Source organism: Talpa occidentalis, unplaced genomic scaffold (genome assembly GCF_014898055.3).
Source record: "Talpa occidentalis isolate TD23 unplaced genomic scaffold, MPIMG_talOcc4v2.1 talOcc4.2, whole genome shotgun sequence".
Classification (NCBI taxonomy): Eukaryota; Metazoa; Chordata; class Mammalia; order Eulipotyphla; family Talpidae; genus Talpa; species Talpa occidentalis.
In genome coordinates this window covers 110987862-111013229 of record NW_023602073.1, presented here as the reverse complement: position 1 = coordinate 111013229, position 25368 = coordinate 110987862, and the positions used below count along the sequence as shown (strand labels likewise).

The following is a 25368-nucleotide window of genomic DNA, read 5'->3' as shown; positions in this document are numbered from 1 at the left end:
TTTGGGGAATCTTCATAGAAAAGGGGAATCTACAACATAAAGAAACAAGGTTTCCCAAGGTCCGTGAGGAAAAAACAGGGGCATTTATCCTGTGCTAAGGGATGGGATAAGATTCTGAAGCTTCAAGGGGAGTGGAAGGGGACACATGTGATGAGGAGAGGGACACTCATATAACTCAGACCAGAAGCTCTGTAACTGGATGCTGCCCTGCCACATAGATAGGTTTCTCCAACAGAAAAGTCATTTCTGATAAATACCCAAACTCTGGGTCGCCCCTCCAATTTTCATTGTTCCAAGTAGTTAAGAGAGTAGTAAAAGTTTCCTGTGTCTGCAGGACTCTGTGACCTCAGCTCAAAATCATCCAAGTCAAAGTGACACACCCCAGGGCAGCCTGTCCTTAACATCTTGGGGAGGCCTATCTCTCAAGGCCCTTCACAATTTCACCTGACCAATAGCTCATCTTATTTCCCTTATCATCATCTCCCCTGCTTCCACCGCTACCAGGCCTTATGCAATGGCTAATGTCACAATGCCTCATTACTTAACCACCCCCCAAATGGCTGCACTTTTTATTTCCATCATTCCTTTGAATGTCCTCTCTGTTGTTCTTGTGTCAGGTTTCTACTTATTCTCCTAAAACCAAATTGAGTAAAAATTTCCCTCACCCTGTAGTATTGCCTACCTCCTCCTGAGGGCCTCAGGACTTTGTGCAGAGTGTGATGATGAAATTTCATTTTGTATGAGATTGATACACACCTATCTTTCCCTCTCTGCTGCAGGCTTCTCAAGGTAGGAAGAGTCTTCTTCACTCTTAAATCATTCAACTCTAGTAGCTAGCAATGGCTCCATGCACACTGCTGATGCTTAACACATTCCAAGAAAGCAGCAGCAGAAGAATAGAACTCAGTCTCCCTCTCCAGCCCTACCCCTGGGCTGAGGGAGGGGTGTTGGTGGGTGCTCTGGAGGAGGGTGCTGCATAGAAGAGGGGATGTGCTAGACAAACAGCAGGCACACATGGAACCTCAGCTGCCCCGCACACACACCTCCCTCCCTCATACCTTTCCAGAAATGTCTTCTTCTAACCAAAGTCAGATTCCCACACACAAATTTAAGCACGTACTCCCTTGCCATAGAAATCACCAACTCCTCTCCAGTTATTGGGGGGTCGGTATGAGGAGAAGGACCAAGGAAGGAAAGAAAACTTTGTTTTTAAATTATATTTCCCACATTAAAGGGAAATTATGTTATTAGGGGTGATTTGCATTTTTAGTAGGAAGGAAGATGCAGATTGGAAACACTATTTTATTTTCTGCAGCTAATCTGAGGCACTGGTATTTGTGATCCTCTCCCCCTGATCTATGCTGTTTCTCTTGCTTTGGACCAGTGTCTTGGTTGCTAGCTAATTTAGCAAATCCTATTTCCCACTTCTTTTCTCTCCTTATAATCTAATACAAGTGATTCATTTTGTAATTTTTTTGTGACAAAAGTCTCTTCAACTTCTGAGGGTCCATTCAGACTACAATTTTTATTGACCAATTGGATGGCAGTTACTCTGGAATCCACTCAGACGAATGTACTGAAGAAACGAATCCATGAAAATATTTTGGGTATGGGTAACTAGAGTAAATGATAGCTAGCTGTTCTTTATTAGTAAATGGCCTTCCACCTTCTGGAAATGAAAAGGGGACTCAGGAGTCTATTAAAGAAAGCTGCTCATGTGTGGAAAGAGAAACCTAACCTGTGGTGGGAACACATCAGAACACGTGCGGTTTCTAAAGTGATCCATCATTGCTTCCAAAAGGAGGGAATTAGGTCTCAATAAGGAAGTAAAATAGATGATTCTTCTTCCAATAAAGGATTCATCTAACCATAACAATCATCAGTTAGCATGGTTGTTTGTCAGGCAGGAGAGATTCTGTATTTTGAGAAGCAGAATTATCCCAACAAAATAAAAAAGCAAGGGGATGAGTCAGAAAAAGGGAATGTATCTTTAAAAATTGATTCTAAAAGAGCAACAAGTGATTTCACATAAGCATGTTTAGGACATTAGGCCAGCCTCCCTTTCTCTGGCTACTTTAACCAATTTTATTCTGAACAGCTACCCCCAAAGGCACAAATGAGGACAATTGTGAAGTGCATTGTTTTCACTTCTGACTCAGCATCTGGAAAATTCTAGAAAGGAGAAAATTCATCGAATTAGGTAAAAAAGCTTTACTGTGAAATATATTCTATGATACAGGATGACTTTTGCACTCTCCATTTAAAGAAATACAGCAAAAGTTAGAATCTCATTTTCAAGTGGCATTTGATTTATCACATACAAGTGAAGAACAAACTCTATTTAAATTCTGAGAGGAGTCATTTTTCTACAGAGAAATGGATTTCACATAAAATGATTTCAATTTGAATCCATAGAATTTGAAATTAAATTCTTCTGAGGACAGGAAATCACAGTTGTATGAATTTTGCCTCTTTATGCAAGATTTCTTTATGCCATGCCATTTTTTCAGTGAAAGCTTCCAGTCTTACCACAGCATGTCCTCCTGCAGCATGTAGACTGGAAAAGCATCTTAGTTTTGACAATATTAAATGACTTCCTCAATTGTGGTGTCTAGATTTATACAAAGTGGTTTTAAGAAAGCATGCACCACCCCCCACCCAAACCCCCGTTTTAGATAACCCTTGGAGGTTCACAATGCTATTTCTTTTTTTTCTTTTTTAATTAATATTTTATTTTATATTTCTTACATCATTTTTCATTTTTGCACAATGTATGCATTATCATTTTGGATATATTCCCCATACAATTGCACCCCCCCCCCTTATTTTGACCCTAGTCCTTCCTCTCCCCTCCCCCTCCCCCCCGTAGTGTCTTCGGTTTATAGTTGCTTGTTGATTTTGATTTTTACTTTGTATTAATTAGTCTTTTTCCTGGTCCCTTATTTGGGTTTTCTAAATTCCTGTTATGAGTGAGACCATCCGGTATTTTTCTTTTTCTTTCTTTTTTTTTTTTTTAAGATTTATTTATTTATTTATACAAGCACTGGGTACAGTCAGAACCGCAGGAGGGTGAGAGAATTCACCAGAGCCAGAGCGGGGAACAGAACAGGCAGACTGACGGAAGTACACTGCTGAGGGGAGCAGCGGGCACCGCAGGAGAGGTCTGTCATGCCATGTGGGACCCTCGCCGGCTGCCAGGGATCGAACCGGTGCTGCAGAGGCTGCAGCAGCTTCGCAGCCCAGCGCTCAACTGCTGCACCACCAGGGGAGACCCAGTATTTTCCTTTTTCTTTCTGACTTATTTTGCTGAGCATGATCCCTTCTGGCTTCATCCATGTTGCTGCAAACTGCATGTGTTTATCTTTTTTGATTGCTGAGTAATATTCCATTCACAATGTTAATTCAATGTGAATGGTTCACTTTGCTCTTATGTATGATAACATAGCCAATGAAATTTTATTTCATAGGATTGTCATCATTATTTGTTAATATGATCTTCTGTTTCAAGGTTCATTCAGATTGCTTGATTTAAAGAATTTAAGTACAATTCCACCCTGAAATAAGAAGGTGCAGGTTAAGTGATTATCAGGCTTTTCTGCCTCCCGCCATTGGCATTGATGATGGATCCCGTGGGCCTACATGCATGCCTGATGGCAGGCACCTGGAGTAGGGTGTGGGCATGCATAGGTGGGCACACCTGGGCAGAGACGGGGCTTATAAGGGCGGCATCACAGGGAACCAGCAGAAGAGAAAGAACAAGAGAACAGAACCAGGAGAATGAGAGCAGAAATAGCAGAGCAGCAAAGGAGAAGCAGAGACCACGAGAGAACGCCAGAGAACCCAGAAAGAGTGAAGATTCTCCCGGGGCTGGGAGGCCTGCTACCCTCCCGCCACCCCCGGCCTCTCTTCCTTGTAAAAAAACTCCATAAAAGCCTGAAAAGCCACCGAGGGCTCCAGAACTCTCCTTAAACGTCTGCTCAGATCATAGAGATCTTGCACTGTGCCTTCCTGACACTACAGAAGGCAGTGAGAGTGGATACATGGCCCAACGTGATGACCAGGCACCAGGTAAGCATGTGGTAGTAATCACATGTTGTCAGTGATCTTGTTAAGCTAACATTTAGTGACGATATGCTATGTGATGGATGCCATGCCCAAAACTTTATAGGTATTTGTAGGATAAGTTAAATGGTCGGACTTATATGCCACTGGCCTCTGTGGCTACCACCTGCGGCCAGCCTTGAATGCAGGAGGCGCTTGGGAGCGTGGGCGTTGGGCATGCATGCCTGATGGCCACTTGGAGTATGGTGTGGGCGTGCTTAAGTGGGCACACCTGAGCCAAGAGGCTAAGTCTATATGGGTGGCGTCACACAGAAAACAGCTACAGCAGCACAGCAGGCTGTGATGGAAGGGCTAGAGAGGAGGAGAGACTGCAGAGATGCAGGACCACAAGATGACCCAGAGAGAGCCAAAGAGAAAGTGTAAAGAATGCCAGCCTCTCGGCCCCAGCCCTCCGTCTGCACTGCACCTGGTTGCTGGCACTACAGCATTATCCTATTTTTCAATGACTCTCTTTACCAGATGAGAAATCTGAGGCTTAGAGATGTTGAGTGATTGCTCAGGGTTCCATAACTGCTGGGAAGTGAGGGGGCTGCAGCTCATGCTCTTAACCACTACCTGTTGCTCCTTCTGAGTCAGAAAATAAGAGCAACCTCTACACTTTCTGTCACATAGTAGGTTTTTAGTGCTTTCATATTTATGTTTACTTTGTTTACATGGTCCTTGAGGTCATTGACCTCTTGTAGATGCTTGTTGATGCAGAAAAAATCAGAAGGTGTTCACATAATTAAAAGGTGTTCATTTGAGAATAGAAATCATATGAACTGGGTCCACAACCAAGGGGCAGTCTCAAGGTGTGTTCCCCAGGGTCAGTGCATATGGGAATTTTAAAGGATCATGGAGGGAGATGATTTGAGATTTGATTATGATAAAATCTTGGATTGGTTCTTAAGTTCATTCATCTGTCCCTGACTGGTGGGGAAATGTCTTCAGACAGAGGTTACAGTGCCAAGGTGGGGTGTGGGTCTGCTGTGATGACCAACAGATGCCTTCATTTCACATAGTCACCAAATGGCTGAGGCAGGCTGTTTTGGTTTTACCTAAAAGTCTCAATGCGGCAGTTAGACAAGATGTCTCTATGGCTCAAAACAGATTTCTCGGGTTAAAAGTTACATTTGCTATGTGATCAATTTGCAAGACCTTCCTTAAAAAGCTAAAGTCGAAGGAATCTGAAGTATGAGCAAAATTAATAGTTCAGTTACTATTTGTGTCAAAATAACATTAACTTAGGACAGGACATAAGCAGCTGCCTAAAATTGAGAACACCAAGGTGTTTGTAGTAAAAATAACATTTGTTGACACCAACAATTACCATTGTGTCAACAGCAACTATTTACTCAGCATCACCTATGTGCCAAGAACCATGACTACATATTTTACATATATTACCCTTGAACATCCTAACACACCAACAGAGCAGGCATTATTATCCTTACTTTACAGCTGGAGGTTAAAGAGGCCCTGAATCCCAGATCTTCATGAATAGTTCATATCATAAGGAGATGAACCTCTAAGGAGCCATGTTAAAAATAAATTAAAAAAATTAAGATTAGTGTTTGCTTTATAACTCAATACCTCCTTAGTAATTTGGGATTATTCTTTAACTTAGACTGAAGTGAGGACCCACCTTCAGCAGCAAGCTATGGTGGGTATTTAAATGGCACCAAAACATCCTTTTTGTCTGTCATTTTGTCATCCTCTAATCCTGACTTTATGATGGCATCCACTAAAAACATCTTTATTAGGGGGTTCACTTTTATCTGCGATGTAGAATCTTCCATAGCATCCTGGAATCTCAGGGTTGGTGATATCTTAAAGGTCATTTAGGCTGATCACTTTTCCTTTTCCCAATAGATGGTTTTGTTTTTTTCTCTATCTAAGAGGATGGAGAATTGATACAACTTGTTTAAAAAAAAAAAAGGCGGAAGCACAATGAGACAGAATCATTTGTATTAAACTTTCAAAAAATGCAGGAAGTTATATTTGACTACACAAAGAACAAACTATGCATGTGAGGAGTCAACTCTGATGGACACCAAATGTCAAATCACATAACAATTGCCTGACATAAAAGTTATGCAGTGATACATTTTGAATACTTTGTTTTAATAGAATTTCATATTTATAGAAAAATTGTAATAGCTCAAAGAGCTCCTGCTTATTCTTTCCCTGATTTACCAGTTCCTAATATTTTGCCCCATTTGTTTCATCATTTGTACTTTTTCCTGAACTATTGGAAAGCACTTTGTTGACTGACACTGTCTCTTATACATAAATATTTCAGGGTTTATTTCCTAAGAACCAGGACTTTCAAAGTAATAAATTTTTGTTCAAAACATAAATTTAACACAAAACCCATCAGAATAAATTTTTCAAGTGTTAATAACAAGAAAAATACACTGCCTTCATTTTGCATGAGAATAATTTTTTGTCCACTTTTGCTTCCTATGATACTCCCAGGTCCTAACACAGTGTCTGTCACAGCAGGTGCTCAATTTTACCTGCTAAATTCTTAATGTGACAGTATGATACTATATTGATCATATTTCTAAGCAAAGCATTATTAAAATAAAACAAAGGTATGATAGCAAAATACTCAGGCATTTATTACCTGTAACTTGTAATTCACCAGTTAAGAAAAGAGGAAATATCTTCAGATGAAAAGAACTGCTGGCATAAAAGCTGCGTGAGATGAGACAAGGCAATGAAAGTCAATGAGGATTTCTCAAAACCTCCTCTCCTCTCCCAGTTCCCCTGGAATTGGCTCTCTTCATAGGTAGCGGTTTCTGATGTATTCTCGGTACATGAAGGTGTCTTCTTTCCCAAGGGGCTGTATGATACCTTGGCTGGCCTGGATGTGGGCTTGGAAGATCTCTGTAGATTTCCTGTCTACTCTTGGAGGCTGAACTTCATAGATGTTGTCTTGTGAGAAAGCTGAGATGGGTGTTCTATAAAAGAGAAGATGGGGCCACATTAAAGAAAATGAAGGTCCACAGTGAGCTGTGGTCTCAAGACATTTGAGAGTCCTTGACCTTGGCGGTGGAGGTTGGGGGGGAAGGCTTTGTAGTACAACTGGTGGTAATGACCTCTCTGCTGCTTCCCCTTGGTTTGCTTCTTTTTCTGCCTGAGGATGCAGTATCTGCCCAGAGAGCCTTCCCTGATGAAAAGGTTGGGCAGGCAGTCCTTGTTTGTTCCACAGCCCTGGGTACACCCATATTTGTGAACCTGTTGGCCTCCCTCATTTGCCAGTAGCAAATATAGGTGAGGGCTGTAGAGACTTTTTGCTCTTTTTCCTTGGCACATGGTAGACTCTCAACCATGTGCCCTCAACAAAGATGGGGAAGAAATGGAAAAACACCCAAGACCCTCACAAGGGGCTGTCTCTGAGGGCACTGGAAAGAGATGAAAGGACATCCAATAATGCTTCCAATGCTACACTGAACAGTCTTTTTATTAGTTGAGATGGCATCTGTTCTTGGGTGAAAAAGCCAGTATTTATTTATTTATTTATTTAAAGTTTTATTATTTATTTATTTTTTAATTTTATTTTTATTTTATATTTTTTAATTTTATTTTTTATATTCCCCATACAATTGCAACCCCCTTATTTTGATCCCACTCTCTCCTTTCCCCGCCCCCCCCCAATAGTGTGTCTCTGGTTCATAATTGTTTGTTGATTTTGATTTTTTTCTTTCTTATAGCTATTCTTTTTCCTGGTCCCTTATTTAGGTTTTCTAGATTCCTGCTATGAGTGAGACCATCCGGTATTTTTCTTTTTCTTTCTGGCTTATTTTGCTGAGCATGATCCCTTCCAGCTCCATCCATGTTGCTGCAAATTGCATGTGTTTATCTTTTTTTGAATGCTGAGTAATATTTCATTGTGTATATTAAATATAGGCGAAACACTACATGACATGCACCTCAAAGACATCTTTACAGACACATCGCGAAAAGGCCAGTATTTAAACACTGAATGAGGTGTAAACTGTGAAACAACTTCTTTTTGTTCATTCCAGTAGACAAAGCTGTTTCTTATTGCACTTTTGGGGTGGGAAAAAAATGATTCCATATTTTTCTCCATGCCCTGAACAGAGGCAATGTCTTTTATCAGCTTCTCCTTACAGGCCCCAAAGGGAGAGCCATATTGTTCTTCATTTAAGTGTTAATAGTATTTTTGGAGATAAAATATTTTAATTATAAATTTGCAGGCTCATTTCTTTTTATCTACAGAACCTAGTTCCATCATCAAGGAGAGTGCTGTATTTCTCCTCAAGGAATATAACTACCTAATTTAGAATAATGCATTTACCAGTTCATTTAGGGACTGTATCACCCACATAACTTGGCGCACTCCAACTGAGGGCTGATGCCACTTAACCTTAACTGCAGCTCCCATTCACAAAAGAGAAACAGAAATTCATTAGACACACCACATGCTTTGAAAAAAAAAATCTTACTGGTGCCCTTTTATGCTCTTTCTTAAATGTGATATTACTCAGTTAGAATATGACCACGTCTGATAATAACCGTACCTTACACTTGGGTGCAGAACAAATACTTGATTCTCTTTTAAAGTTCAATTCCTGTTGAGGTTGTTTTTTTTTTTTTCTGACTTACACAGACTGAGTACCCAATGTACAAACATGTTGGTTTGACAAGAAAATAATTGGTTAGACTGAAATGTTTTTTGAACTTAGTAATGTCAGATGCTTTATGATTGCTGATAGAAAAACTAGACAATAGTTGTATAATTTCAATTTCACATATGTGATACTTTTCCATATGTTAAAATTTTGTACTTTCTCTATGATTATTAACATTTTGGCACACATCAAGTCCCATTTGGCAGAAAATTCAGCTATGGTTTTAGTCACAGAATATATTTCCCTTCCCAGGAATTCTTTCTTTTTTTAATTAAATTATTTTATTGCGGTATAATTGACATATAACATACTAGTTTCAAGGTGAATAACATAAAGATTTGACATTTGTGTATGTCACAAAATAACCACCACAATAAATCTAACAACTATTATCATCACCACACAGTTATAAAAATGTTTTTCTTGTCATGAGGACTTTCAAGATCTCTCAGCAACTTTCAAATGCACAATAAAGTCTTATTAACTATAGTTACTATGATGTACGGAACACCCATGACTTATTTATTTTGTAGTTGGAAACTTGCTCCTTTTGACCTTCTTCACACATTTGGCCCAGCCCTCAGCCCCTTTTTGCCCCCCCAGCCATGATCGCTTCTGTTGCCACCAGAGATGCTAAGTTTTTCCCTTAATGTTGTTTTCATATCACCAGAAGATTCTTTGGTAGCCACACTGAGTCACAGAATCAAAAGAACATTATAACTGAAGAGGACCTTACAGAAGACTTCACCAACCGCCTTATTGCAGATAATGATCATCAGGGCAGATGACCTGATGACCTGATGATCATCTGCCCTGATGACCATTATCTAATGTCATCATTTGTCTCATTAGTTCCTCTAAATTTATGTTGGTTCAACACTGATCACATGCTCTGGTCTCAGTGGAGCAAAACTTCAGCAAATGCCATAATTGCAATAGCCCTTAATTATTATTCTATCTTTCTGCAGGCCATGGTAATTTCTACTAGGAAGTAATGGCCCTCCACCTCAGTGGCAGAGGGTGTGTGGTACACGTCACTATGAAATGATTTTCTCTCTTTCCAGGCTTTAAAATTGCCAAAGTCTTTAGCCCACACTTTGTGGAGGCCACTCTAACAGATTTTCGATTGTCCATTGCTTCTTTTTAGTCTTCTTATTAGGTTGCTTATATCTTTCCAACAAGATACTCAAAACACTGAAGCTGAGTCATGAATCTATTCTGCCAAGATGATGCAGTGACACTGTGTTTGTCTCTTCATGTTAAAAACCAAGGCAATACTGCATGTTACTCACATTCTGTGCACAAGCACAGGCATCTAAGTCTAAAATGTAGCTCTCAAACAGCACTTGTCCAACAGGGTAGCAGTGTCTACTTAAATTTATATTTAAATTAAATAAAATGTAAAGTTAATTCCTCAGTAACACTAGTCACATTTCTCATGCCTGGTAGCCTAGTGCAGCTACTGGCTACTACACTGGGGAGTACAGATATGGGACATTTCCATCATCACAGAAGTCTTACTGGACACACTGTTCTAGAAACTCTTTTTTTTTTCTCAGGAATTCTGGGTACTTGTGTGTCTTTCTAAGCTCATTACCTTAATATGTCTTTGCATAGCATGCATTTAACATTATCTGATCCTTAATTTATGTGTAAAAATACTTGTTAGGGTGGGAACTCCATCTCCATCACTTCTTTATTTCCACTGCCCACATGAACTCCTGGCATATAGTTAAGTGCTCAATAATTATTCACCAAATGAATGAATGACATCTGTTTAAGAATACAGTTCTACCTTGGGTTTCTAAATTCAGGACCTGAATTTAGTGTGCCTTAGATTACGCTGGACGATATGGGAGCTGGAATTTCCCACCAGATACCTGGCTCCTCCTCTGTTCCTTTTCTCACATAACCCGTAAGTTGAACAGGGGATGGAGAACTGGGGTGCTTTCTAGGGAGGGACAAAGCTATCAAAGTGGCTCAAAAAAAAAGGGGGGTGAGGTAGGAGGAATTTTTTTTTTAAATGCTCATTAGTAGGTGAGAAAATGGGCTCAGGGAGATTAATAAATTTACTAAATGGGCTGAAGTTCAGAGAAATATGTCAATCTTCAAACCTTCTTAAATAATTCAAAGGCAAACACACTCCTGTACTCTGGGATCCTTGACAGCAGGCTCCATCTGCACTCACCTTTATATAGCCCATCATGTTAATTTCAATGTTGGAATTCGGGGAAGCACTCGATATTACTTACTGCATTCACCCCAAGGGCAAATTCACTTTTACATCTTTGGTAGAATATGTGATAACACAGAGTAAAGGTGGTAGGCTTGAGGAGCAAGCACTACTCATGTATTGGGAAATTAAACCATTTCATTAGCTGCCAATGATATCCTAAGCATCAAGGTAAAGAATGAATTAATTTCCTTTTTACTTCAGCTAAAAGACAATAAGTCTATTATAAAGTTCTATTAACTTAATACATGATTCCCAACAAAGTTCAATTATTTTCATGTTATTATTTCATTGAGAGCTAATGAACAGGACATAGTAAACAAATCTGATTCATTCAAATACAAACATTTTCAAATCCTTTTAACATCTGCTACAAAAACAAGGGTGACTGGACTGCCCTCCAATAGAGACACTGAAAAGGAGATTAGAAATTTCACAGGCAGGTCAAAATTCATTAAAATAAAGGTAACAATAGTCCTAGTCCCTACAAGCTATCATTAGAAGGAGCAAATGGGGTGATGAGAAGGAAGAGAAGAATATAATCTGTGATGATGGAACATAAAATGTACAACTTTAAAACTAGGGGAGTAGATTGTATTAAGGTCCTTCAAAGGCTCAAAAATAAGGAATCTCAAGTCTCGAAAGCAGAACACATCTTTAAAGATTTTGATAGCAGAAGAATAGGTATCATTTCTATTAGGGAGAGAGCATGAAGACAACAAAACCCTTATTGTGTATGTTTCCCAAGCACTCATCTACTTTCAGTCTGCCAGGGAGCCATGTGAATGACAGACTAACCAGAAAGGCACTGCAGCCCCCCAAAAGTTGACTATTTTATGCTTAAGTAACATCAACAATATAGAAATATATAAATCAAAGAACACTATGACCTTAATATACCTCAAAGAAATTTATGCATTTGAAAAGTTTAAGATGGCCAAATTCTTCAGATCCACTAAATGAAAATAGTGTATATATACGTACACATGCAATGTATTCAAGTATAATATATATATATTTGTGCTTGTACACACAAATATATGTGTACACCAATATATATATGTATTCATAATGCTGGAGAAAGGAATATATATATTTTAAATATATATATATATATGTATTCCAACCAACCCCACTAAGTGATGTACTTAAAGAACTTCATAGATGTACTACACAGAACCTCACTTTTACCACATTCATCCTCTGTACAGACACTGGAACAAAGCATACAGCTCTAAAAAAGTATAGTTGATGAGCATTTGGGATAATGGAGTCAATACATCTAGACAACATACTGTAACATTTACTATTTCCTAGATTGTGTTAGAAAATCTAGCTCTTAACATGTGATTTTTAAATTTTTTAGTGTTACATGTAAAAGATCAGTGCAATATACCTCATAGCCCTTGAGGCTGATACAAGTTTGTTCCAGTAAAGCCAGTGTTTAAAATACCACTCTATCACTGCCATATGTACATGTCAATGAAATAGAAAAACTGACAATGTTTACCCAATATTTATCATGGGAAAAGTATCCTTCCTCTCTATCAATGCTTTTTACCTTCTCGTTGTAACATAAAACAGATACAGGAAATCATACAAAATAAAACACAATTGTAAGAGGAAGAAACAGACATTTTCGAAATAAATAAATTTAGAAAAAGAAAAGAAACAGACCTTTTGGCAGCCAGCCAGGAAGCCCCTTCTATGAGCCTGCACCCTCACAAGTAGCCCTTATCCTGCTTCTATAGTAATCATTTCTTTTTAAAAACTTTTTCATTCAAATGTGCATCCCTAGACTATAGTTTAATCTTGTCCATTTTCAAAAGCTAATGTGCCTTTTTATCTATAGATTATCTCTCCTTTTTCCCCTCATAATTTATTTGTTGAAGGAGCCAGATTGTAGAGTTTCTCTTAGCCTAGATTTTGCTGGCTGTACATTCATGACGCACTTAAAAAATATTCCTGTTATTCCTCTGTTGCATGTTAGCAATGGGAGGCACAAAGGATTGATGAGAATTTGCTTCAATTGCTTCAAAAAGACGATAGGTGGCGCTGTGCTGTTTCATCAAGAGGGCCAGGGGAGAGACACAGTGCCTTGTTTTTTAAAATAATTTATATATATATATTTGACATCATTATTCACTTTTTTACAATGTTTGCTTTCTTTTATCACCTGTAGTCCCCACAGAATTTCCATCACCAGTTCACTCATGCACCATCACCATAGTCCCTTGTGCTCATGTTTTTTCTTATTAACAGCTATTGATACACAATGCCTAGAGCCATTAATTCACTGGGAACTGTCAAACGATAATGATCTTATTTCTTTTACATTTGTTAATTAGAACACTTAAAAAAAAAGCTTTCCCTCATCTCTTGTTTACCCTTTAATTGCCTATTTTCCCAGATAATTAAATGCTTTCCTATTATCTTTCTAAAGTGATCAGGTTTTTAAAAAATGCATGGATTTAAACATTCTTGCTGAGTTACATTCCCATTACTCATGTTAAATCTTCTTTGCCTCTTGCCAGTATTTGGCACTTTTTCTTAAACCTTTTTTTTTTTTTTTTATGTTTCCCTTCATTTCTTATAAAATTTTAAAGTTTTTGTATTTTTAATTCACTTTGAAATGTATGTTTCAGTTCTGGCCTCTTTTACTGCCCCTTCCTGGAATTTTCTCGTGGTCTGTAGGGATGCTATTTTATTCTGTGTTCTTTTGTGGTTCTAATAACTTTACATGGGACTGAACCTTGATCCTGTGTGGCTGCTCATGATGCAAAATTAGCTTTCTTGAAACTTTAGAAAGAGATGTAGTTCAAAAAATCTTGAACACCTTAACAGAATACCCTCCTTGGTTGCTTGTGAGTGTTCAAAGTCATGACCACTTGCTCTCTATGGTTTCCTGTACCCCTTCATACTCCCCTTTGACCTGCACATTCTCTTTCCTTCATGTCTACTATCAGTGTCCTCTTCAATTTTGATTCCACTGTCAGCAATTTCTTCGCAGATGGCTACCTTGTTCTGGCAGGGAGCTGTGGAGAAAAGTTTATATGGCCCAGACAATTCAGCTACTTTCAGAACTCCCCAAGAACCCCTTTCACTCACCTGGTACTGAAGTGGGTAAAAACCCTTCCCTATTCCAGCTGCTGTAGTCATTTACCCTGCAATGATTTCTAATGAATCCCCTGACTGCTCTTCTGGAGTTGTCCTGTTCTCCGCCTCTGTCAGATGCCCCCTTGTTCCCTCCCCGCTTCTTTTTCTTGTACAAACACTAGGTCAAGCAGGTCTTGTGGCTATTGGTGGTTTACCTCTCCACCACTGCTTATATTTTGGGATATGTGTGGATACCTGGTTTTGAGGTAAAAGTCTATAGTGATTTACAACTCAAAATGGATTAAAGAACTAGACATAAGACCTGAAACCATAAAATACATAGAAGGAAATATAGGCGAAACACTACGTGATTTGCATATCAAAGACATCTTTACAGACACATCACCCAAAGCAGTGATAGTGAAGGCAAAGATAAACAGCTGGGACTACATCAAATTAAAGAGCTTCTGCACAGCAAAAGAGACAATAACAAAAACAAAGAGAAACCCCACCCACTGGGAGAACATTTTTGCACACAACACTAATGATAAAGGACTGATCACAAAAATCTGCAAAGAGCTGATGAGACTCAATAACAACAAAGAAAATAATCCAGTCAAAAAATGGGCAGAAGAGCTAAAAAGAAACTTCTCTGAAGAGGAAATGCAAATGGCCAACAGACATATGAAAAAATGTTCAACATCACTTGTAATCAGGGAAATGCAAATCAAAACTACCATGAGATACCATCTTACACCAGTGAGAATGGCACATATTAAAAAAACTAGCAACAACAAATGTTGGCGAGGTTGTGGAGAAAAAGGAACTCTTCTGCACTGTTGGTGGGAGTGCAAACTGGTCCAACCACTATGGAGAACTGTGTGGAGATTTCTGGACCTACTAAACATAGAGCTTCCATATGATCCAGCAATTCCACTCCTAGGTATTTACCCAAAGGACTCATTAATTCCAATTAACATTAATTCCAAAGAGCACCTGCACCCCTATGTTTATAGCAGCACTATTTACAATAGCTAAGCTTTGGAAACAGCCCAAATGCCCAAAAATAGATGACTGGATCAAGAAGATGTGATACATATATACCATGGAATATTACTCAGCATTCAAAAAAGATAAACACATGCAATTTGCAGCAACATGGATGGCGCTGGAAGGGATCATGCTCAGCGAAATAAGCCAAAAAGAAAAAGAAAAATACCGGATGGTCTCACTCATAGCAGGAATCTAGAAAACTTAAATAAGGGACCAGGAAAATGAATAACTATAAGAAAGTGAAAATCAAAATCAACAAAAAACTATGAACCAGAGACACTTTTGGGGGGTGGGCGCTGGAGGGGAGGGATTGGGGTCAGAATGGGGGGTTTGCAATTGTATGGGGGAATATAAAAATAAAATTTATTATTTAAAAAATAAAAAAATAAAAAAGACAAAAAAAAATAAATAACACTTCTTTTCTGACAAAGGTTAAAAAAAAAAAGTCTATAGTGATTTGGTTTTGCTACTTAGCTGGTGCTTTATGTGAGGGATTCAAAGATTTTAAAACATTATCAATGCTGTTCCTCCCAGAACCAACAAGGCATATCTGTTTTTTTAAGCATATTTTTCAACCAGGTGATAGAGACTTAAATTTGTTGTTCATATGCATCTGGCTAGTCAGAGTGTGCCTATACGCAGCAGAAGTATAAGCAGAGTTAGATTAAGAAAACAGCTGCAATACTGCTACTGCAGTGACTAGTGCACGCGTTAGATTTGGGTCCTAGGGCTTCATAGACCAGGAGGCCTTCTGGGTGGATATGCAAAGACTGGACTCTACTATCCACACAGGGTGCTTTCTCCCTTCTTGCCTAATGGAATTTCATCACTGTCAATACAAGTGGCACTATTAATACAATTCTCTATCCTTCTGACTGAGAGCTTTTATTTTCTTTTGCCACCATTATATATTGGAGCAGACACATATGCTTTTGCTTATGCATCACTAGATTACAAGAAGCCTCTTCAGAACATGATAGAGACACACAAAATCCAGACATTGTGAACTCTGAGTGGAATGCAGTAACTTGCGGGGAGGGAGTGGGTTTCTACACATAGTAAAACAAGTATGTATGGATAACTGGGTAGCTACAAGGGCAGACTGTGACAGGTAACACAGATTGCTCAGTGCCCACCTGGACTCCCCTCAAGGGTGCAGAAGCTGGAAAGCAAAAAAATAATATCCCAGACTCCCTTGCAATTTGGTTTTGAAATGTAATTTATGTTCTACCCACCACTGATTTCACAGAATGCTCTGATTTAGAACTGAGTCATATGTAGAGGAGCAAGATGTAGGGTATCCATTTTACTGACTGTGGCAAAGGCAGGGTGTTCTTGAGTTGGGCACTGATTATAGCTGAGGTGGCTGGTTTTGCAGCCAGCAATTGCTGTGAGAGCTTTCTGATAACAGTTTATCATGCGGTTTGGGGAGTCATTCCTGGAAACCTAGTCTATAGTCTGTTTCTTTAATCCTCCAATGAGTGTTAAAAAAGCCACTTAAAATCCTAAAATAAATCACTTTCTGTTTAATCTATTTAAAGTGGACTATATTGTTTGCAACCGAACTCTGACCAACATAGCCAGTCAATGGGCAAAGCACAGGCAGTTCCAGCTCTCTCCTGCTTTTACTCAGGAGCAGGTACACAGGCTCCCAGCTGACCTCTGTTCTGAGATGGCTCTACCAAGAAGGGGACACTTCCAGCAGTTGTGCACATGTATGTCTGCCATCCAAGGAGACAGAAAGGACAGTCTACTCAAGCACATGGATGAATGGCAACGGTGGCACTCCTTACCTTTTGGCCATTACCATTAATATTTTTACTGGCAGAATGATAGTTTTTTTTTTTTTTTACATGCTCTCTGAGAACTGTAAGGTGAAAATGTCATTTGTGAATTTAAAAGAACTTGGTTTTAAAGAAATGAAGCAGGATGATGTGGGGACCTGAAACAGGTAAAATGCTGTTAAGGCTGCAGTTTATAAACTAGTAAGGCTTTCCTTCTATTTGTAGGGTATATTCTCTCTCTTGGTATAAAAAAGAAATGCAGCTGTGTTTATTATTACAAATACTGGGAGAGCAGCCAACAGTATTTGGCTGCATAGTTTTGTGGGTTATAACTTGAGAACACTTCAGCTGTTGCTTAATGAGAGAAGAGTTGGCTCTGAATCACAGGCAACAGGGACTGGTTATCCTGCACAGCACTGGTCTGTCCTGCCAATAACGGGCAGGTTGCGCATGAAGCACATAGCAGCTGTTCTCAAAGGGCAAAGACTCTAACTGCATCTCTCAAAGTCATCCTTTCTCGCTGCCTGTATGCAGGCCCAGACTCTCTCTTGGGGCAACTGGTCATCTGTCAGACAATTACACAGTGACCTTGGAAGCATCTGTCCCTTCTGTCCTCAAGTTTCTTGGAACAGCAGCAGCATTAGCCTGTCACCCCTGGAAACTCAGTCCAATGGGTTTCAGTAATGGCCATGGTGTCTTACCTCCCACACAGATGTGATGGCCCTGTACTTAGAGTCTTCATGCCCATTCAGATATTTTCACCTTTTTCTATAACCTGTATCTTTTTTCTAATAAAATTTTCAATTTAGAACTACTTTGGATTTATAGTATTATTGTACAAAGTACAGAGAATACCTACATACTCCATACCCAATCTCCCTTATTAACATCATCTATGAATAAGGTATATATGTTGCAATTAAGCAGCTGATATTGACACTTTATTAACTACAGTCCTTCTTTAGTTTTGACCTACTGTTCTTTTTCTGTTCCAGGATTCCCTCCAGTATACACTTGATTTAGTCATCATGTCCCCTAAGGTTCTTCTTGGTGGTGACAGCAGACTTTCTGTAGTTTTTGACGATTTTTTTTTTTTTTCTGTGGGACCCTCGCTGGCGGCTGGGGAACGAACCAGCGCTGCAGAGGCTGCAGGCAGCCTCGCAGCCCAGTGCTCAACAGCTGCACCACCAAGGGAGGCCCAGTTTTTGATGATCTTGATCATTCTAAGGTGTACCTAACATGCATCTTGTCAGTTTTCCCTTTCCTAACAATAACAATCAGAGAAAATTGTCTTTTGGAAAGAGATGTCAGTAGGATCATGGGCTTTCAACAAAATCTAACTATCCTGAGTTTTCAAAAAGACTCACATGGCTTCATCTCTGTCAATATTCATCTGTGATGGGCTGCTCACTGGATATTCACAGTTGCTGAGGGAACGCCCGTGCAAGGTTTGATGGCGCAAGAGTGCCATTTAATTAAATTTAAATGGAGACTTTTACAAAAACACAGAATTTCAGACATTGGGTCAGTGTACTGGATCAGAATCTTTAGTAATAGGGTCTTGAATTTTGTATTTTGTATCCCTTTTAAAAAAGATAATGCTAACCATGCATTTTTATTTACCTCTAATTATGTTCTTAGTATAGAAAATTAGAATGAGAAATATGTCCCAAATTTATTACTATTACTAATATAAAAAATATTTAAAGAGTAACCAAAAGTACAAAACGAAACCAGAATGCTCTCCCATAATCTACTTAACTATTTCCTAGAGACTTAGGTTGCTCTTTGTTTTTAAGTGTTTGTCTTTTGTTTGCTTTGGAATTTGTATTCCAACAGGCTTCCCAAGATATCTGTTATAAGAAATTTGGAACCCACTACTGCAGAAGAAACTCACAATTCAGCTGTTGGGAAATAATGTCCCTTTTAAAGTCACAATAAAGTCACAGAGCTCTGCTCTTCCCCTTCCCTCCTAATCAAGTCAGCCAGAAAGCCATTAATAGGATGGAGCAATAAGAAGAAGGCTGTGACAGCCAATGGGGTGTTGGCATCCAAGCAGGGTGAAGAGAGTGTCCTGACAGGAGACAGATCCAGTGTGAAGAATTAAAGCCTGGGTGGGTAAGGTGTGGAGATGGGTGATATAGTACATTGGTGCCTGAGTGGGTAACCACATGGAGGGGTTTTTCTGGGGCTCCATGGGATGAGGAAGGCTTACATAAGACTCATTAGGGTGAATATCTCTGCAGTGGGAGTCGAGGCCTGAATGAATGGCATTCATGTGGGTAAACGCAATGGTGACAGTGGGTTGGTTATATATGGGAGGATTAATCAAACAAATATATTATGGATAATGGTATCAATTTTCTCACTGTTGGAGAAGGAAATTAACTACTATAGAAAGGGAGATGGATAAACTCAGGATACCTACAATTAGAGGTATCAGTATAAATTTATAAATTTAAATACATATTTACATGTATGTGTGAATGTGTGTATATTTTTTGAGTGGGCCTGAAAGCAGTGACACTGTTGGTAATAGGCAAACCTAGTGTGCCTTGGCTTTAACACTATTTTCTGATAAAAATAATCAGGGATCTATCGAGAAAAGACTGATTTCAGGGCTGGGGCAGGCAAAGAACATGATGAGCGCAGAACATCTTGTGCCAGAAATCAAGGAAGTGCTCCAAGAATGATGAGGACATGTCCAAAGAACATAAAAGCCAGGTTAAAGGAACTCTGGTGATATCTGGAACAATTTGAGTGTCAAAATAAATAATGACAACAGATTATATCCTATTGAATAAAATAGGAAACCAAGATCGCATACTGAGGGAAATAAATGAATGAAAAAAACCAGAAGTTGGAGGAAGAGATATTTCAACAGTTTCAATGAACCCTGACAAAAAATGGCTTATATTCCCATTTCCCACTACCCACTTGCCATATTTTCCTAAACTCACTCCAAATAGGTTTGTGACGCTACCAACCATGAAAAGAAAAACAAAACAAAACAACACAACAGAGCAACTTCACAGTACAAAGTCCCAGAAAATACTTCTCTAATCAAGAGATTGAAAGATCATTAGCAATCAGATCAAGTGAAATTATGTGCCATCTGATCAGGTGCAATGAAAAGAACTCACCATCAGTTCTGTGATATTCCTGCCTGTGTTCATTTTGTACTTAAAGTCAACAAATATTTCCTATTGTTAGGGGGAAAAGGATGTCCTAAAGCTAATTCCATACAGGCTGTGTGGACTCCACCCCCACCCCAGGCCAAAGCCAAAGCCACTGGGAACTCCAAATCCCATCACCACCAAAGGGAAGGTGGCTGGGACCTGAGGGTGGGGTTAAGCAGCCAGGTTGGTATAAAGCCAGACACGTGGGCTTTGGAGGGGTCCCCCATTTTGACTCTCCGCCAGCTCTCAGCGTCCAGCCAGCTCTGAGAGTGCTTTTTTGGGTTTCCAGGTCGTCGGACCGGGTAGGACGCATTAAAGACTTTATTTCCCTATTTTCTCCCTGAGTTGTACATTTTCCTTATTTCCTTTTCCCTTGTAAATAAACCTTTTATTAATCTTTTGTGTATGCCTGTAGTGAAGTATTAATAAGTCCCTTTTAAGTGCGTGGGTGAGGACCCACAGCCAGGCAACCCGTTCAATATCTGGGCTGCCCTATAACACTATGTCAGAGTGTCTGCGTCAGGAGTCTAGGAATGGCTTAGTTGGATGGTTCTTATTCAAGGTTTCTCAGGAAGTCAAAATCAAGCTATGAGAGTAAGAGTCAACGCAAAGTTTAACTGGGGCTGAAGAACCCACTTCAAATCTTACCCATATGGTTGGCAGGCTCAATTTCTCACTGGCCATTAGTTAGATGATTCAGTTCCAGGCATTTGGGCCTATCCTCAGGGCTGTTCACAATATGAAGCTTGCTTCCATAAAGCATGTGATCCAAGAGATCACTTTTCTATCCTAGTCACTTCTGCTATAGGTAGGTTCTTGGTCACAAGATCAGCTCTGGCACAATGTGAAGAGGCTGCAGAAGGTTATGACTGACAAGAGGTGGGGCCAACTGAAGACTGGCTAGCACACTGCCTAAGATTCAAATCCTGAAGATAATCATGGAAACCCAAATCAAGGACTACAAAATATTTGACCTGTATTCTTCAAGGTGTAGAGGTCATGAAAATCAAAGAATACCAGGAATCTGTTCCAAAATGAAGGAGACTAGAGACATGAAAACTAAATGCAAAGTGAGATGCTGGACTAATTTTGCAATTAAAGACATTAGATTGAATTGTGATTTTATAGGAGAATATTCATATTTATAGGAAATACCCATTTCAATATTAGGAAGACATGGAACACTGCATCTGCAACTCACTCTTTGATGGTTTGTGGGAAAAATGCTTTTTGTTCTTTGTTTACAACTTTTAGGTAAGTTTGAGATTGCTTCCAAATTGAAAAAAATATATAAATTATAAAGACCTAGAGAGAAATTTAAAAGTGTCTAAGATAAGGTAGAAAATCCTGATTTTATTAGGTAGAATTATCAATGTATGACAGTGCTGTTTTCGTAGGTCAAAATGTAGAATATTGGTAATTTCACATGGCTCAACTTATTACAAGAACATCCTGACAAACTAACATCAAAGATAATAAAATTATGAATTTCAATAAAACACAATCCTTTCCAGGATCTCTCTCCTCAGTTACTCACTCTTTATCCTGCATCCCCAGAGTGTGCCTCTGCTCTTCTATCAGCACACAGAAATTGCGATAAAAACTCCTATCTAAAATTGCTTATTCCCCTCAAGATACAGTTCTGTTTCTGTGTGCCCACTTCCAGCAACATTTAAAAAAAAAAAGTTTCCACATAATACATCCTTTAACCCATTTCCTATTTTCTCCTAGACTCATTCCAAACAGGTTTGCAAAACTACCACCTATAAACATTTGCTCATCAAGACTATCCATAACCTTCCTTTTCCCTACACCAACAATAATTTTTGTGTATTCAATAATGCTACCCACTCCTTCCTTCTTGAAACCTGTACTTCTCTTGGCTTCTGTGAAACCACACTTAAGATAATCTACCTCTCTACTTACTACTACCTCTATATTTACATTTTTGCCCCCTACAATTCATCCTCCAGAAAGCACACAAGGTAATCTTTTAGTTGTAAATCAAAGTGTGGTCTTGTTTTCTGAAAACCCTCCAGTATCTTCCCATTGTGCAGTTTCAGAGTAAGATAAGGTCCTGTGAGAAATTCTGAGATGTGGTCCTACCTGTCCCCTACTCCATCCCACTGCACATTCTTCAGGGTCTCTCACTCCACCTTCTGCTTACTTGAACACGCCAAGTTCCCTCCTACAAGGTCTCTCTGGGTTCGCTCTGCTTTGAACTCTCTTTCATAGCCATCCCGGGCAGACACCTCCATTTCATTCAGGCCTCTCACTCAGAACTTAACTCAAAACTTTAACTCCTTAAATAGGCATTCCTTAAAAGCAAATTTAAAACAGCTCCTGACCCTTCCCTGTCCCTATCACTATCTCCCATCAACCTGGTTTTTGTTCTTCAGGGCATTTATTCCAATAGAAAATGATCTTGTTTGTTTATTAGTTCTGAGTGCTTGCCTGCCTTCCCTAGAACATATGTGCCCTGAGAGACTCTGTCAGTCTTGCTCTTTATAGTAGCTTCTGTGTCTAGAACAGTGTCTAACACATAGAAGGTGCTTAAGAAATATGTGTTGAGTAAATGAATCACTTTCTGGTTCAAACTAGTGATCTCAGTCATCAGATGTAGCACAAACCTGATATTGACAATTATAGAATCTCAGGGATAACCTGTCTTCTAAACCCTCTTGTCCAACCTTAGATAAAATAAGAAACTCTTCCCAACACTGCTGATAGTACTCTACTTGAGTACTCTCAGGAATGGGAGAATTCATGACTGTTAGTAATGGAATATTTGCATGCCGTTGTTAATAGTTCTGTTGTGAAAGATTTTCTTTTCAGTGGCCCTATATCTTTCTATATCTCCTACTTATCAGTCCCCAAAGCAACTTTTACAATCCCTGTTTCATCTGACAGTGATTCAAATATAACTTGAGGGGAGGATCACATGACTTCTAATTGTATTTTCTGAGATAAATATTCCTGGCTATCTTAACACTTTCTGTGACATGAAAAATTAACAACATTGCATATGTGGAAGGTCTGTAAAATATTAGTAGTTTGCTTTTAAAAACAAAAACCTTTCTAAGCATCTGTCTGAAAATAAAATGCAAGCGTGCCCTTAGGCATTCAGAGAACACAGCCTCATTTCTCATGGCTGTCTTTCTGTTCTCTTAACAGCCTGCTTCTCTGCATCACATTTTTTCTGACACTGAAGGAAGTGCAACAACCTTAGACAGGCCCACGAGAATCTTTTCTGAGATGAAGATTTATTTTTTTCAGAACATATTTGTGGTTCTATGCCTCATTTTTAAAATAAATTTTATATTTTAATAAGTGAGAGGGAACTCTAATGATGGAACTGTTCAGTAATGAACTTTGTGGTGAAGGTTCTTTGCTGAGGTCATTAAACACTTGATTCTTTGAGTGAAAAAAGTTTAGATTTTATTCCCCTTTCTGCTTTCAATGTGTATATAGTGCAGGAGAAAGAACATATGTTGTGTGTGGTTAAATAGGCAACATTTTGGTGCATATTTGTATTCTATCCTGTGACTTCCACAATAGAGCAAGCATTCTATAAATATAATTGAAGGGTGTGAGTGAGTGAATAAAGAACAATGAACCAGAAGACTACAGAATGAGAACTCTAGTTGAAGTCATCTGAGGGCAGACACCTCAATATAGACATTAACATATCATAAATGGCCAAATACTCAATGCAAGAAACTTCTCAAATGTTTTGGTCTCAGGACAGCTTTACACTACTAAAAGTATTACTGAGAATCCCAACAAACTTGGTTTAGGTGAGTTTTCTCTACTGATATGTACTATATGAGAAATTAAAACTACATTTAAAAGATTTTTATTAATTCACTGAAAAACAATAATAAACCCAGGAAATGTTAAATGATATATTTTAATGAAAAATAACTACATTTTTCCAAAGAGAAGAAAATTAGTGAGAAAGTAACCCATATTTTATACATTTGTATATCTCTTCAATGTCAAGCTTAATAGAAGACAACTGAATCTCAGTTGCTTCTGGCTCAACTGCTTCTGGCTATCATATGTTGTTTGATTTAAGCATATGAAGAAAAGCTGACATTACAAAGATATACAATTGAAAAAGGAAGAGGTATTTTAACATTCTTTCCAGATAATTACGCATATTTTTTCTTTGATACTATATCAAAACTTGAAAAGTTTCTTTCTTTTTAAGATTTTATTTATTTATTTATTTATTTATTTATTTATTTATTTATTTATTTATTTATTTATTTATAGAAGCACTGGGTACAGTCAGAAGCACGGGAGGGTGAGAGAATTCACCAGAGCCAGAGCGGGGAGCAGAGCAGTCAGAAGGACCGAAGTACACTGCTGAGGGGAGCAGCAGGTGGCAGGAGAGGTCTGCACGCCATGCGGGACCCTCCTCCGGTGGCCGTGGAGCAGCCGGGGATCGAACCAGCACTGCAGAGGCTGCAGGCAGCTTGGCAACCCAGCGCTCAACCGCTGCGCCACCGGGGAAGCCCTTGAAAAGTTTCTTAAAGGTTAGTTGCAAACTAGAATCTGAAATATAATGAACTTTTCATATTCTTTTATTTTAAAATTCACTGTTCTATCTTGTACATGGAATGTATTAACTTGGGCAGAGATGAAGTTTTAATAGAATGCACAGGTCATTTGGAAAATACTGGGTTACTGAGTTATAACGATCTTCCTAAGGGTGATACATTTCATTAAACGATATTTTTAAAAATCTTATTTTTTAAGATTGTTACTAGTTTTATCAGAAAAACTTTTTTTTAAAAAAAGATTATTTATTTATTTATACTAGCACTAGGTACAGTTAGAAGCACGGGAGGGTGAGAGAATTCACCAGAGCCAGAGTGGGGAGCAGAACAGGCAGAATGACGAAGTACACTGCTGAGGGCAGCAGTGGGTGCGGCAGGAGAGGTCTGCACCCATGTGGGACCCTTGCTGGCAGCCAGGGATCGAACTGGCGCTGCAGAGGCTGCGGGCAGCTTCGCAGCCAAGCACTCAACCACTGCGCCACCGAGGAGGCCCCTCATCAGAAAAACTTTTAAGTATCGTTCATGATATGGGCATAAGTTTTCTAAAATTCTGGTTTTGGCTTAAAATATCTAACTTTATCATTGATAACAAATACTGTCAATTATTTTCCTTGAAGTAACAGGCTTACTTTGTTCATTTTTGAGAAAGAATTTGCCAAATACCCACATCTGAAAAATGATAGTTTGTCATTATTT

General features: G+C 38.9%; 1 protein-coding gene across 3 annotated transcripts in view; it reads right to left on the bottom strand.

Annotated features, from left to right (window-relative positions):
* Positions 1 to 5634: 5634 nt before the first annotated feature.
* The window catches only part of FIG4 (FIG4 phosphoinositide 5-phosphatase), a 97356-nt gene continuing 77622 nt past the window's right edge, over positions 5635 to 25368 (bottom strand). For all 3 annotated transcript variants that reach the window (XM_054699100.1, XM_037520210.2, XM_054699101.1), the window contains exon 23: positions 5635 to 7067. In XM_054699100.1, the coding sequence (XP_054555075.1) occupies positions 6890 to 7067 (178 nt within the window). In that variant the 3' untranslated portion in view covers positions 5635 to 6889. The remainder of the gene's footprint in view (positions 7068 to 25368) is intronic.